At 36.1% G+C, this 14,669-nt stretch overlaps 1 protein-coding gene across 1 annotated transcript in view; it reads right to left on the reverse strand.

Moving 5' to 3' along the window:
• Positions 1–1,600: 1,600 nt before the first annotated feature.
• gbe1b (glucan (1,4-alpha-), branching enzyme 1b) overlaps positions 1,601–14,669 on the reverse strand; it is a 197,868-nt gene continuing 184,799 nt past the window's right edge. Inside the window, exon 16 of the mRNA XM_073817366.1 lies at positions 1,601–3,850. Within this exon, the coding sequence (XP_073673467.1) occupies positions 3,788–3,850 (63 nt within the window). The 3' untranslated portion in view covers positions 1,601–3,787. The remainder of the gene's footprint in view (positions 3,851–14,669) is intronic.

The following is a 14,669-nucleotide window of genomic DNA, read 5'->3' on the forward strand; positions in this document are numbered from 1 at the left end:
AAAACACTGACAACATGCCAACAGACAAGACAGAGCAGATTACTTTAGTCATAAAACAAAATCTCAGCTCTTAAATTTTGTAATTTTCTAAAGGCGTCATCAGATGCCCATTTTCCACAAGTTGATATGATTCTTTAGGGTCTTATTGAGAAGTCTATAACATACTTTGGTTAAAATTTCTCAATGCTAGTGTAAAAAACACTCTTTTTACCCTGTCAATATCAGCCCTTTTTAGAGCGAACTTTTCTATTGCATTGTCCTTTAAATGCTAATGAGCTCTGCTCGCCCCGCCCCTCTCTGCCGTAGGATGATGAGCCGTAATGTTTACTTTAGCTGCATTTAGCTCCGAAACTTGCTAACTAGCACATTATTAAGACAGGCCAATTGTAAAGATGCATAAAAAAAACCTTATACTCACTTCTGCTGTGGGTGAAGCTGCATCACAAATGATTCGCATGAACATAGACGCATATGTAGATCGGGATCAGCGTTCTCTTTTCAAAAACGAAAGTAACGTTAATCCTCTGCGACTTCAGCAGCTCAGACGTCAGGAGTAAATGACGACTGCTATGTTCATTATTATATCCAACAACAGAACACCTCAGTCGCTCAATTAGTGACATTCTTGTCTTCTCCTGCACCTGAGTCGACACAATGGCGATCGGAGTCTGACTGTTTCAGCTCGGTGAGGGCGGGTCTAAGGTAAGGCGCTCATGTCAATCAACTATTGTGGGAGCGGCACAAACTGTCAACACACATTAATGTTCAAACAACATGTAAAAGTGAATTTTGCATCCAATGACCCCTTTAAAGAAATTCAAACAATAAATACTGTTTTGTGGCTCCTGAACCAATCGTCTCCTCCTCTTTACTAGTTACAGAATAAAACAAACATGAATGAACATCCAAAAGGTATCTTGCTTCAACTGTGGAAAGATGTCAATACGCAGCTTCTGCGTTATGATTGGTCAGATCGCCTGCCAATCAATGTTTTCCAACATATTTTTTCCCCTCAGAATTCAAAGTCAGAATTCATTTATTTTTCACTCTGAGCCAGAAACAGGTTTCTGTACATTACCACATGAAATATTATTCAAAATAAACCTGCGCTGGCGAGTTACATAACACTTTAATGGAGTAAGCTATCAAGGGCCTTGAATAAGTATATCAATATGTGAGGATGTGGTTTGTTGTCTGTTTTCGAGCACTTTAGAGACTTGATCTGCTAATCTCAGTGATAAAGATGTCACTGTCACTGACAAAGCCTTTTTAAACATCTCTATATACAATCACTGCATTAAGCCCGACGAGCTCTCAGTGCAAATTTGCCAGCGATCAATGGCTGTGAAAGCACATACATCCTGACTAAATGGAAAATATCTACCTTAGAAGCACAACGAGTTGCATACATTTCATAATACAAGAGGGAATTCTGGTTCTGGCTGCTGATTGGTCAATACAGCGAATCACTCATGATAAAATCTACTTGTTATCATTGTAAACAAGCTAAAATTAAACTGAAATGCTAATAAAGACAAAATGATGCAGTTTTACTTACATTGCTGTTTTAACAGTGCAAAAAACAAGCAAAGTCTTTTTTTTTCAGCAGTGATTTATTTCAGTTTTGTATGGCTTTCACACAAAAATGGCACAGTGTTTAATGTTGCACACATATATTTGTTGACCATCACAAGGACCTTCTAAACTTCTGGATTTTTAATATTTGTAATGCTTTTTTTGCTTTCATAAATGAGACCTTCTCATTAGCTGCTATATTTTCATAAGAAGCAGTGATGCACTCTGAAAAATAAAGGTGCTTCACAATGCCATAAAAGAACCTTTTTTTTTTGTCTAAATGGTTCCATAAAGAACCTTTAACCTCTGAAGAACGTGTCTGCTTCACAAAAGGTTCTTTGTCGTGAAAGAAGGTTCTTCAGATTATAAAAAGGTCAGAAAGAGATGGTTCTCTAAAGAAGCTTTGACTGAATGGCTATTTGTGGAACCAAAAATGGTTCTTCTATGGCATCGCTGTGAAGAACCTTTTACAGCACCTTTATTTTTAAGAGTGTGATGAACCTTCATTCAAGATGTTTTGTGGAAAGACGTTTCTCAGTATGACAGATTATGCTAGCAATACATCTACATCTATGCGAGCCTCAAAATCATTGAGGGTAAATTTAGATCCTTTGAACCACATAACAAGACGACAGGGAAAAATGAGCAACAAGTGTGTCAAATGATACCTTAAGAAGAAGCTTTAAGATTATAATAATAATTTTCATATATTTTCTCACACACACACACACACACACACACTCATGTTGGGTTTACATGTTTTATGGGGACATTCCATAGGCGTAATGGTTTTTATACTGTACAAACCGTACTTTCTATCGCCCTACATCTACCCTACACCTAAACCTAGCCCTCACAGGAGATTGTGCACACTTTTACTTCCTCAAAAAAACTCATTGTGCATGATTTATAAGCCTGTTTCCTAATGGGGACCTGAGAAATGTCCCCACAAGGTCAAAATCTACTGGTATTCCTATCCTTGTGGGGACATTTGGTCCCCACAACGTGATGAATACCAGGTACACACACACACACACACACACACACACACACACACACACACACGTTGGGTTTACATGTTTTATGGGGACATTCCATAGGCGTAATGGTTTTTATACTGTACAAACCGTACTTTCTATCGCCCTACACCTACCCTACACCTAAACCTAGCCCTCACAGGAGATTGTGCACACTTTTACTTAATCAAAAAAACTCATTGTGCATGATTTATAAGCCTGTTTCCTCATGGGGACCTGAGAAATGTCCCCACAAGGTCAAAATCTACTGGTATTCCCATCCTTGTGGGGACATTTGGTCCCCACAACGTGATGAATACCAGGTACACACACACACACACACACACACACACACATAGAGACTTTTGAATGTCAATCAGGGCTACAAAAAGCTGTCATTAAAGAGAAATAAGAAAATATATAATGGTCTTTAACTAAAACGTAATTCATATTTAGTATACGCAAAAGCTATGTTAGCTTTTATATTATAAATGAATTAACCTGGTTCTGACTGAAAAGTTTTAAAGGCACTGAAAAACAGCCTGTCAGAGAAAATATAACTTATATTTCATGACTTTGCACAGAGTTCATATATTAAAAATATATAATTCAACTCTGTTGACAAGACTCAGCACTGAACTGACATGTAATCAATACATCGTTCTCGAATGATTTTTTTTTAAAACTTGGATGAATTAATACATGATGCACATCAATATTTATACAGAACTTAAATTACGCACACAGAATGTCAAAAAGTGCTGGTGCCGAATTAAATATCAGACAAATCTTATGTAATGTAATTATATTTACTTTTCACAATTACAGTATTAGAATTACAGTGCTGACTAATATTGCTTTTAATACTGACCACAGTTTAAAGTGATTATTTACTTCAACATTAATCATTGTTGAATAGCAATTTCAGTAGTAATTAATTGGGCAGTAGGATATTAACAAGCTAATTCTTGATAATCAATAATAATAATGGCAGAAAACAAATACTTAACATGTCATTGGGATAGAAATGGGATAGCAGGTATTCATAACATCTTGTACTCAGTTGAGTTTGGTGGCGGTTGAAGGGAAAATGCGGGCTTTCTAAAGGGATGATGGCAAACACGCTGTGAATGGAGGTAGGTTGAGTCACAGAAGTGTGCTGGGTTTCCATCTCGCGGTGAATCGCTGATTGTGTTTCAGTAGCAGTAATCGATTTCCTCGTTGGCCAGAACAATAGCGCTTCTGCAGGGAATGTAAACCTGAGAGAGTGGAACAGCCAAAGACAGAAAGAGATCAAAGGGACTCGCCATTTGTTTGAGGCAATGTAGCACATTCTGAAACAATGCATAACATAAAAAAGTGTAAATGTCTAAAGTACTGTGGAATGTGAAAGAAGTCTGAAGCGAAAAGTTAGACCCCAGTTATTATTTTAACATTCATGGGGCGGGAATGTGACTAAATATTTAACCGAGACGTCATTCACCACCCTCTCCCATCCTTCATTCTTTAAGTTTGACAGTATTCCTCAATCTATTCATTATAATCAATATAACAAGTGTTTAATAGCGTAAGTATACTTTTCGTGCGCAAAAAATATGTAAATATCTGATGACTAAATACATGCAATTCATCTTTATTCCTCTAGGCACTGTTTAATGGTCAATAATGATGTTATGTTTTACTCATAATAACTATGGCAGGCATAAAACGAAAGATTATCATCAGCAAATTTGAACTGGATTTGAATGGCTTTACTGCAGAGCAATTACTGTACGCAATAACAAATAAATATCACTGTCATTTGATGGTGGATGTGGTGAATAAGCTACCGGCGATCAAAATATTGACTTTGAAGTCATTGAAAACGATAGTTTTGAGAATATAGCTGAGATCACGAATATGAACCAGATGCTGGAAGTGCTCTGAGGATGAAGGTGATGGTAAAATCAAATATTCAAATTGAACCCTTCTAAGTTTCAAAAGGTAATGAAATATGCTTTCTTTATTCTTTTGTAATTGCTCTTAAAATATCAAGAGTGTTTGCTATTGCAGAAGTTAGAGATCCATCCGTGCTGGATATATAGGCCCGGGTCGCTAAAGACCCGAATATGTAATAATGTTTGGTGAAACATTAATGCATTTAAGGACTAATGGAGACACAATGTGCAGGAATTTCTGCGTTTGAATTCATTATTGTTAATTCAATTATAAAATAAAGTTTAAAATAACTTACAATCTCATTGAAGTGATAGATAACGCAAAACTGAAAATTCTGTCATTAATTACTCAACCTCATAAACTTCAACCTTCTAAACAAAGAAATTTGTTCGTCTTTGGAACACAAATTAAGATATTTCTGATGAAATCCGAGAGCTTTCTGACCCTGCATAGACAGCAACACAACTATCACGTTCAAGGCCCAAAATGGTAGCAAGGACATCGATAAAACCCGACAAGTTACGGTAACTCAAACCTTTTGAGGAAACCGATTGCCTTAAATCATTTAATGTAGGTGAGTTTATAGAACTTATATTTATTGGTTTTAAAACTTAAAGGAACACTCTAACACTTTTTTTGGAAATAGGCTCATTCTCTAACTCCCCCCGAGTTAATAAGTTGAGTTTCACCATTTTGAAATCCATTCAGCCGTTCTCCTGTTCTGGTGATATCACTTTTAGCATAGCTAAGCATAGATCATTGCAGCTTTGCATTTTCCGCCTGTATCAGTACACAATACAACTACAGAAGATTCAAGTTTTAAATATGACAAATATTGAAACTTTCGATTTTTTTTTGATTTTTTATTTTAGTTCAAGTTTTTTTTTTACACAAATTATTCACATCATGTTACCATGTCTGTGAAGAGATTTTACAACCTGAACTAACCTTGTCTTTTAAAAAAGCTCAAATTATTTGATATTTTAAAGACATCTTGACAAAATCATAATGGTCTCCAGTTGTCCTCTCTATTATAATTTCATTTTTTAAATATTTACCTGCATGTTTTTGCATGCTGGTTGCAAATGACTTCAATTTTGAGGTAAATGTTTTATAAAATACTAATATTTGAAATATATGAATAACAAAAATCGGCATAATATAAAATCGGCTTGTATCACATTGACATTTTTGACTTTATACCTGCATTAATGGCACTTTTTGATGTATCTTGATATATATATATCAATTAAAAAGCACCTTATATCACAGGCCTAAATACTACATTTGTTAGAAAAACAAAGATAGAGATAGATAGATAGATAGATAGATAGATAGATAGATAGATAGATAGACCTTTTACATATGGTTCAAATGCTCACTGATGCTTCAGAAGGAAACAGGAAGCATTAAGAGCCAGAAAACTTTTTGAATTTGAAGATCAGGTTAAATTTGTAGCTTCTGAAGGGCAAAACTAAAAAAAAAAAAAAAAAAAAAAAAAAAAAAAAAAAAAAGATATTTAGGCAACATGGGAAAATTGTACACATCTTTATACAGTTTAAAAGGTTTCACCCCCCTTAATGCATCGTTTTTCCTTCTGAAGCATCAGTGAGCGTTTGAACCTTCTGTAATCGCTGCATACAAGTCCCTCAGTTGCCCTCAGTGTGAAAAGATGGATCTCAAATTTATACAGTCATTGTTGGAAAGGGTTCTAATACAAAAAAATGCTGAAAAACCAAAGAATTTGTGGGACCTGAAGGATTTTTCAGAAGAACAGCGAGCAGTTTAACTGTTCAGGACAAACAAGACTCATGAACAACTATCACTAAACAAAAGAAACGGCTGTGGGTCATTCAGGTAACAACACAGTATTAAGAATCAAGTGTATGTAAACTTTTGAACAGGGTCTTTTTTTTATAAATTCAACTATTATTTTCACTATATGTGAAATATCTTATTCAGGTCATTACTAAATAAACAACATGCATTGTGTATGATTCCTCCTATTTCGGTAAAATTAACATTTTGCAGATTCTGTAAGGTGTGTTTCAATAATCTTTGTTTTATTTACTATTTAATTTTTTTTTCTTCAGTGTAGGTGGGCCCACAACATGATCTAACCTTTCCAACCCCATCAATTCTGTTTCTCAGAAACATGTTTCTCCTGCGCCAAACCTCTACAGGAATGAAGGATATGTAGGCCCTATGTTCACATTGCAGCTGTGGATTCCTGACCCGTGTCTGCTGCTCATTGAGTGCCGTTCTTCTGTAAGGAAGCTTCCCCCAGGACTACATCTCAATATCTCCCTCGCCCAACGAGAACACCTCAGAACATGTTTGCTCGCTGCGAATTCCTCCGCCGGCGCAGCGCCACGGGAGCCCACCGACTCGCCGCCGCAACGCTGACAACCGACATCGGTGACTAATTAAACAGACTCGGCAGGGAGAGACAGAACCGCAGCGCACCGCTGCCGAGAGACAGAGGCAGAGTGAATCACCGCACCTGCCTAGACGAAAACTACCGCCGCGCCTCAGCCACTGTGTGTCAACAACATTTACTTTCCTGAGCTGCGTAAAACAATGGTGACAAATAGCGGATTAATCGGCTAACAACGAACAGCAGAGGTCTCTAATGTCATTATTACGGCAAGCCACACACATGCTGATTACTGCAACCAATGCAATATGAAGCTCATTAATAAAATGTGATCATTTCAAATTAGATTCTGGCTTTTGAATATAGATGTGTTTGATTAAACCCGCAGTCGAGAATATGCAATGAGGATCAAAGGTTTGGACACAAACTTAATTGAGATACAATTGGTATTAATTGCAGTTGGATTATAACTAGGATGCATAATGTTGGGTCAGTGACATGATGCTTTATTCATTTATTCAGAAATACATTAAAAATGCAAATCATACATACAAGCACTTGAATATTCTGTTTCATGATTCATTTTGATATTTTTTTTGAAGGCATAGAGACAAATGTTAAGGTGATGCAACTGTTCTGATATTATAATGAAGAAAAAAAGCCTCATTAATTAAGTCAATAAATGATGATACAGTGGAGATCAAAATTAGAGAACAACCTACAATTTTCTACATTTCAGGTTACTGCTAAGTCCTATTTGAAGTTATCCTAACAGGAGTAGAAGGGCATTTTTTACGCATGTATCATGAAATAATTGTATTCTGAAGCACAGCGTAAAAACTTAAGATATTTGAAAAAGACCTCTGACTTTGTGCTTATTTCCTTAATTATATCACAAATCCTATTTAACTGGTAGCATTCCTCCAATTTTCATTGAGATTGCAAGATGGTGGGCCACTCTAAGGTGACTGAAACCCTGTGACAGGAGGTTAACCCTTTCAGCTACTGCAAAAGAAGTTGGTCATTCCAAATCTGTTTATCTAAAAGAAATGCAGGTTTACAATGATACAAATTCATTCAAGTCCCCCAAAAAGGCTGGTTGTCCATATAAGATAAAAGCATGAGAAGACAGGAAAAGGCAAAGATGCTCAATGGGGAATCGGTTCAGCACTGCAGCTGGAATTGCTTGACAGTTCAGTGCTGAACAGGGTAGGATCTGTCTATGCATGTTTAAGAGAGGTCGGACTGAAAGTCTCTCATCAGCAGAAAGATTTAAAAGGCTAAGCTCACCTTTGCTGAGGAGCATGTTGTGTTGAAAGAGGAAAACTGGTCCAAAGTGGACTTTATTTGGGTCTTATTTTGTTTGACGTCGCACTAAGGAAAGACTGAAACCTAATAGTTGACTAATGGATAGCCGATGAGAAGAGGCTTGGTTGACCAAAATTGTATTAGTCGCAGAAAAAAAAATCCACAGGAAGTGGCAAAGTCACGCAGTCCGTGACGGAGAGATCGTTAACAGCTGGTCTATGTGGTAATATAGTACATCTGGCAGGACATTCAATCACTCACCTATCATTCAACAACATCAAATATGGCTTTTCATTTGAAAGATGTATGTATTAGCAACTTACATTGGCGCTCGATCAAATGTGAACCTAGAAAAATATGCGCTATAGAAGTCTGTGCCGAGTGTGGAGGTGGAGTGGTCACTTGCTCTTAAAATACTCCGTCATTTTTGGTCATACAGATAAAAGTAATACATCTTTCGAATCTGTAAAGACTCTGTAAAGACTTTACGAAACACTGGCTTTTGTAAAATAATTAAAGCAAACAGGATGTGCTCTCTGCCGTCTTGGTTTCTGTGAGCGCGAAACTTTGAAACTCTGTGTATACTTGCCTTACAGACATGAAAAATATACTGTATATATGCAGAGTGAAATGTCTACTTTCAAATGAACCAATTCAAATGGTCACAAATATTCTTAGACTATGTAATCCATATAAAACACGCATACCGGCGCATCACTGCTGCGGAGATGACGAGTCAGTGTCGCCGACTTCATCTCCTTGCTGTTTTTCCCTGACACATTCTTAACTATTATATCTGCTGATGCACTGTGGCAAACTTTTTTTTGCGTGCACTTGAGTGCTTATTAGGCTATGTAGGCAATTAAACGCTCATTATTATAATAGAAATGTGTGACTAATAGTTGACTAATGCTTAAAATGAACGACTATTAGTCGACCAGAAAAATCTTTAGTCGAGGGCAGCTTTAGAAAGGTGGAAGAGGTGGTCATGGTTTGGGGGGATGTTTTCTGCAGCAGGAGTTGGGCCAATTATACAACTACATGGCAGGATGAATGCAAATGTTTATCAGAACCTCCTTCAGCAACATACAGTTCCTTCCCTGCAAGCATCTCCCAATCAGCCTGCAATTTCAGGCAAGATAATGCCCCTAGTGACAATGCAAAACAGGTAAAGCAGTTCTTTGAAGCTAAGAACACTGAAATAATGAAATGGCCGGCCTAGAGCCCTGATTGAAAATTTCTGGAAAATCTTTGGTGACAATGTTATGGCTAAGAAACCCACTGCAGTTACCGAACTATGAAGAACAGTGGACCAAGATCAAACCAAAAGTCATTAAAAAAAGGGCCTCTAAACTTCCTACTAATTTCTGACAGCTGTAACCTTCCAAAATTTTAGCTGTAATCTTCTTTCATGCTACAGTGGTTACTGTTCTCTAGATTCAGCGATGAAGATTAACAATATTTCAGAAAAAATTCAAGTATTTATAGACCATTCTCTAATTATGATTTGATCTCCACTGTATACTATAGTAATAGTATATAATAGTATATAATAATAGTATATAATAGCTGTATAATAGTTCAAAATGAAACCAGACAGATGTTGCAATATTTCAGTACAAAAACTTGCATATTTTTAGCTAGTTTAACACTGTGCAACTGCCATCTACGAATACACTCTTGAAAATAAAGGTTCTTTATTGGCATCAATGGTTCTATGAAGAACCCTGAACATCCATGGAACCTTTCAAAAGTAGAAAAGGTTCTTTATAGTCGAAAAAGGTTCTTTAGATTTTTAAAACGTTCTTCAAAATGGTTCTTTTAGGACCTGTTTACTGAAAGGTTCTTTGGAGAACCAAAAATGGTTCTTCCATGGCATCACTTCAAAAACACCCTTTTGGAACGTTATTTTCAAGTGAAATTAAATTTTGATTGGCAATTCTGTGCAAACTGAAGACATTTTTTCTTGAATAATATCTTGAGGACATTTTGTGGTTGACAAACGCTGGATCGTTTTTATAGTTAGTTAATGTGGTGAACTACATCTGTGGTTACACTTTAAGGCTCTGATGCCTCTTAAATTGATTTTGTTACACAATGGAATGACATTTAAGTTTTTTTTTTTTTTTCAACCAACTGTACAAAATTCAAAAATCACTTTCTGAAAACTACAACATTTCAAGGCTTGTTGTACGAGCTGTGGAAAGGCTGGCAAGAGCCATATAGCAGGTGTCTGAAGGCCTCAATGGCACATAGTTTATTGTTCTTATTGTGCCGAGCGGCTTTCTGCTTCAAGGACCGCAATTCATTAGAACTTCTCTTTGTGATCAGCATGAAAGAGAATTTGGAAAGTGAACGAAAGGTACGGGGCCGCCGTTTGATGCATAAACAAATTGAAGATAGACTCAAAGAGGGATTCTGCCTTGAACAGTATCTTGTGGAATCGCTTCCCCACAGTGGGTTTGTGAGGTCCGGAGTTGCAAGAAAGAATCAGAAGAGCCTTTGGGCAACGACGCTCCAGTGGGTTGACGTTCTGGCGAGCCGGATCAGTGCACATCATGCGCAAAACAAGCTCAGTTCACGCGCCTCGGGGAGATGTCGGAGTCTTATGATGACCTTCTGAAGACGGGCACGTTGTGTAACCTTAAAACAAGAACACTCCAAAACAATCCACTGCCTCTTTCTCCCCCTCAAATCCATGTTCACGGGTCTCTGGTGAATACGCTCGCCGACTAAACTCTCACACACACACCTGTCTCTTATCTCGTCCCTGCTTTTCAAGTGCTTCTTGACTGAAGCAGAGCAAGAAACTTCAGCTGGTTACTGATTTATGGTGCGTGGACACAGAGATTGAGGGCAAAAAATGGTTACGTGATACACTTACACATTCGACAGTATGTAATTAAATCCATCAGTTTGAGATAAAAAGGCAGCAAGTAAGCGAATGCTTGGAAGGTAGTGAACTCTGTCCTTTTTAAATCGACGATGAAAAGAATTTAGTATGAGATGCTGGTAAATAATTGACATGCAGGTGATGCTGAACTCTTAATGGTTGTTTATCAAAGTATGAATAGTGGAAAAGAACAGAATATATTTGAAATCAATAGCTGAGTCACTTAAATATCTGCACTGCATATTATTAAAATGAAAATGTTTATGACTAATTTATTTTGTGCCAAGTATATGTCTTTGTCTAAACAGACCTTTACTGAAAGGAATAGTTCTCCCAAAGATAAAAATTACCCCATGATTTATTCATCCTCAAGCCATCCTAGATGTATATGACTTGCTTCTTTCAGACAAACACAATCAGAGTTATATAAAAAAAATTGTCCTGGCTCTTCCAAGCTTTATAATGACAGTGAATGGCTTTTGAGATTCTGAAGTCTAATAAAGTCCGTCCATCCATCATAAAAAGTGACTTTATTCTTGAAACATTTCAACTTTATTCTCAAAAAATTATGACTTGATTTATATATATATTTTTTTTTTTCGTGGCACTAAAGAGCCGTCATACATTATAAAGCTTGGAAGAGACTGGATATTTTTTTAAATTGTATTACGTCATATACACCTATGATGGCTTGAGGGTGAGTAAATCAAGGGGCAATTTTCAGTTTTGGGTGAACTATACTTTTAACAAAATAAGCCAACAAAGACCTATTCCTATTAAAGGAATAGTTCAAACAAAAAATGAATATTCTGTCATTTAATTACCCTTATTTGACTTTCTTTCATGGAACATAAAAGAGACATTTATAGCTGAATGTCCAAACTGCTCAGTTCCATTCAATGTAAGTGAATGGTGACCACGACTGTCATTTTCAAGGTAAGATTTCAAAAGAAAATATAATTTAAATTCAATCGGTTGCTCAAAACCTAGAATATTAGCACAGAAGTTATAAGGACTACTTTGATAATGTTTTATGCCTTTTGTATGGAAAAGAACAGCTTGGAGGTTCTACTAAACAACATTTTTTCATTAAATTTCATACTGTACCTTGAGTTATATTTAGGAACCACAATATCAAAGATTTAGTGATGGGCTTTTTGTTTTAGAAATGTAAAAATGTAGTCCACTAATGAAAACTCATTTCAAAATGACTCATATACACACTAAAAACTATCAAATCTGTCTGGAGATCGTGGGTGTTTTCTTCAAAGGCAAACTCTAAGAGCTAAAAACTTTTTAGGGCTCATTTAAAAGATATTAAATAATACAAAACTGCAAATTATACAATCTATTACGCACTCAGAGATGTGTTGAACAACTAGAAAGTTCACTGCCGGACTTTATTCACATTCTAATTTACTGAATTTCGTGTTTCTGACGGAGGAGAGCTAAGCAGTCTTGTTAGCTCCAGAAAACCTCAAAAGGGGGCGATTCGCAGGCATTTCGTAATTAGCGGCTCATGAATATCATTGGAATTCAAACAATCCATTTCGTATGCAAAACTTTAGAAAACAGACGTAAAAAGCGCAGACGACGCTCGTGCCAAATTGACGCCGGGGGCAAGAAATTCATATTTGTTCATCATTGCAAAGTGAAAGGCTAGAATTTTTTCCTCACTCGGCAGTCAGACTCCGCATACCTCATTCAGCCGAATGCGTGGAGCGCGCCGCGTGTCAGCCTTTGCGACGCCTTCAGACAGCAAATGAGAGTTTATTGTCACTCATGGAAGCGGAGGTGGTGAGCTGATGGACCCATTAAAGAGAAGAAACAGGAAAGAGGGAGGAAAAGTTTACGCGTGCTCGCGCCGACTTCAAAGCCGCGGCCCTTAAATAAATCATGGAGAAAAATTGCGCAGAAAGGGACCTTACCGTGGCACCTGCCGACGATCACAATGATTCATTTCTATCTTATGCAGGTGTGTCAGCTCTGAGCTGTGCAAAAGACAAATATCAGAGCCAAATCATCACCAAATAGCGCTCTGTTGTCTGTGCGAGACTCGCTTTATTCCCTGCTGGGAATGCTACTGGTCGCACACTTGTTAAAATAAACTTTGCGTTTGGCAGAAAGTGGGTGGGAAGCGATATAGTGCTTTCTGAATTAATAAAGTGCTGCGAAGAAAGAAAAAAGAGAATGTGTAATTTTGGGGGTTTAATTGATGAAGGCTGTCTTAATGCAGCTGGGGCTTCCAGAGGAGATAAAAGAGGAGGTTTTGCACAGGGAGCAGAAAGTCTTGCACAGAACCCGATGTACTTTACATGAGGGTGAAAGTAGAGTTAAAAATATAAGCTAAGGATGTGCTGCAAACTACGCACTTTAAAAAAAAAATCGAACAACTCTGAGCAACTACTAATCAGACGCCCTGTATCATTAGGATTCAGAAGGCCCAAGACGCAGTGCTGTGTTCAAAAATAGCTATTGCATGCAACCCAATGAAGTTGAATGCATTTTTTTTTAAAATATATATGTGACCCTGGACCACAAAACCAGTCATAAGGTTAAATTTTACAAAACTGAGATATATACATCATATGAAAGCTCAATAAATAAGCTCTCTATTGATGTATGGTTTGTTAGGATTGGACAATATTTGGCCGAGATACATCTATTTGAAAATCTGAAATCTAAGGGTGCAAACAATCAAAATACTGAGAAAATCACCTTTAAAGTTGTCCAAATTAAGTTCTTAGCAATGCATATTACTAATCAAAAATTACATTTTGATAGGTTTACAGTAGGAATTTTACAAAAAATCTTCATGGAACATGATCTTTACTTAATTTCCTAATGATTTTTGACACAAAAGAAAAATCAATAATTTTGACCCATACAATGTATTTTTGGCTATTGCTACAAATATACCCCAGCGACTTAAGACTGGTTTTGTGGTCCAGGGTCACATATTATTGAAGGTGGTAAATTTGTCCAAATGCTGCATTGATATCCGTAGCAGCTGTGCTTGTAGAGAGAATGAATTTAAAAAGGAATTTAAGATTTAAATATGAAAACACTCCCTATAAATTATTTCAGCATTAGTGATATATAAATAAAATAAGATAATTTATTTATTTGTTATGTTAATTTTAGTTTAAGTTTTAACCATTTTGTTATGGGCTTCTGTCATTTTTAAATATTTCTATTTAGCTTATATGTATAATAATTTTAGTATCTTAAGTTGAACTAAATTTCAGTTAGTTGTTAGGGATATAATTCTATTATTCATATATATATATATATATATATATATATATATATATATATATATATTTTTTTAAATAAAAAAAACATAAGAAAAATGAATAAATGAACCTTACTTTATTATATTTATATTTATTTATTTATTTATTTATTTGTTTAGTAATTTTAGTACTTCTAGTTAAACTAAATTGTGCTTCATTTATTTATTTATTTATTTTTTTTGTATTGCATTTTAAATAGTTATATATGTGTATATAATATTAAATAGTTTTTGTTTTAGTTAAGAATAACAGCACTGGTAAGGTAT

The sequence above is a fragment of the Garra rufa genome, chromosome 14 (assembly GCF_049309525.1).
Source record: "Garra rufa chromosome 14, GarRuf1.0, whole genome shotgun sequence".
Taxonomy (NCBI): Eukaryota; Metazoa; Chordata; class Actinopteri; order Cypriniformes; family Cyprinidae; genus Garra; species Garra rufa.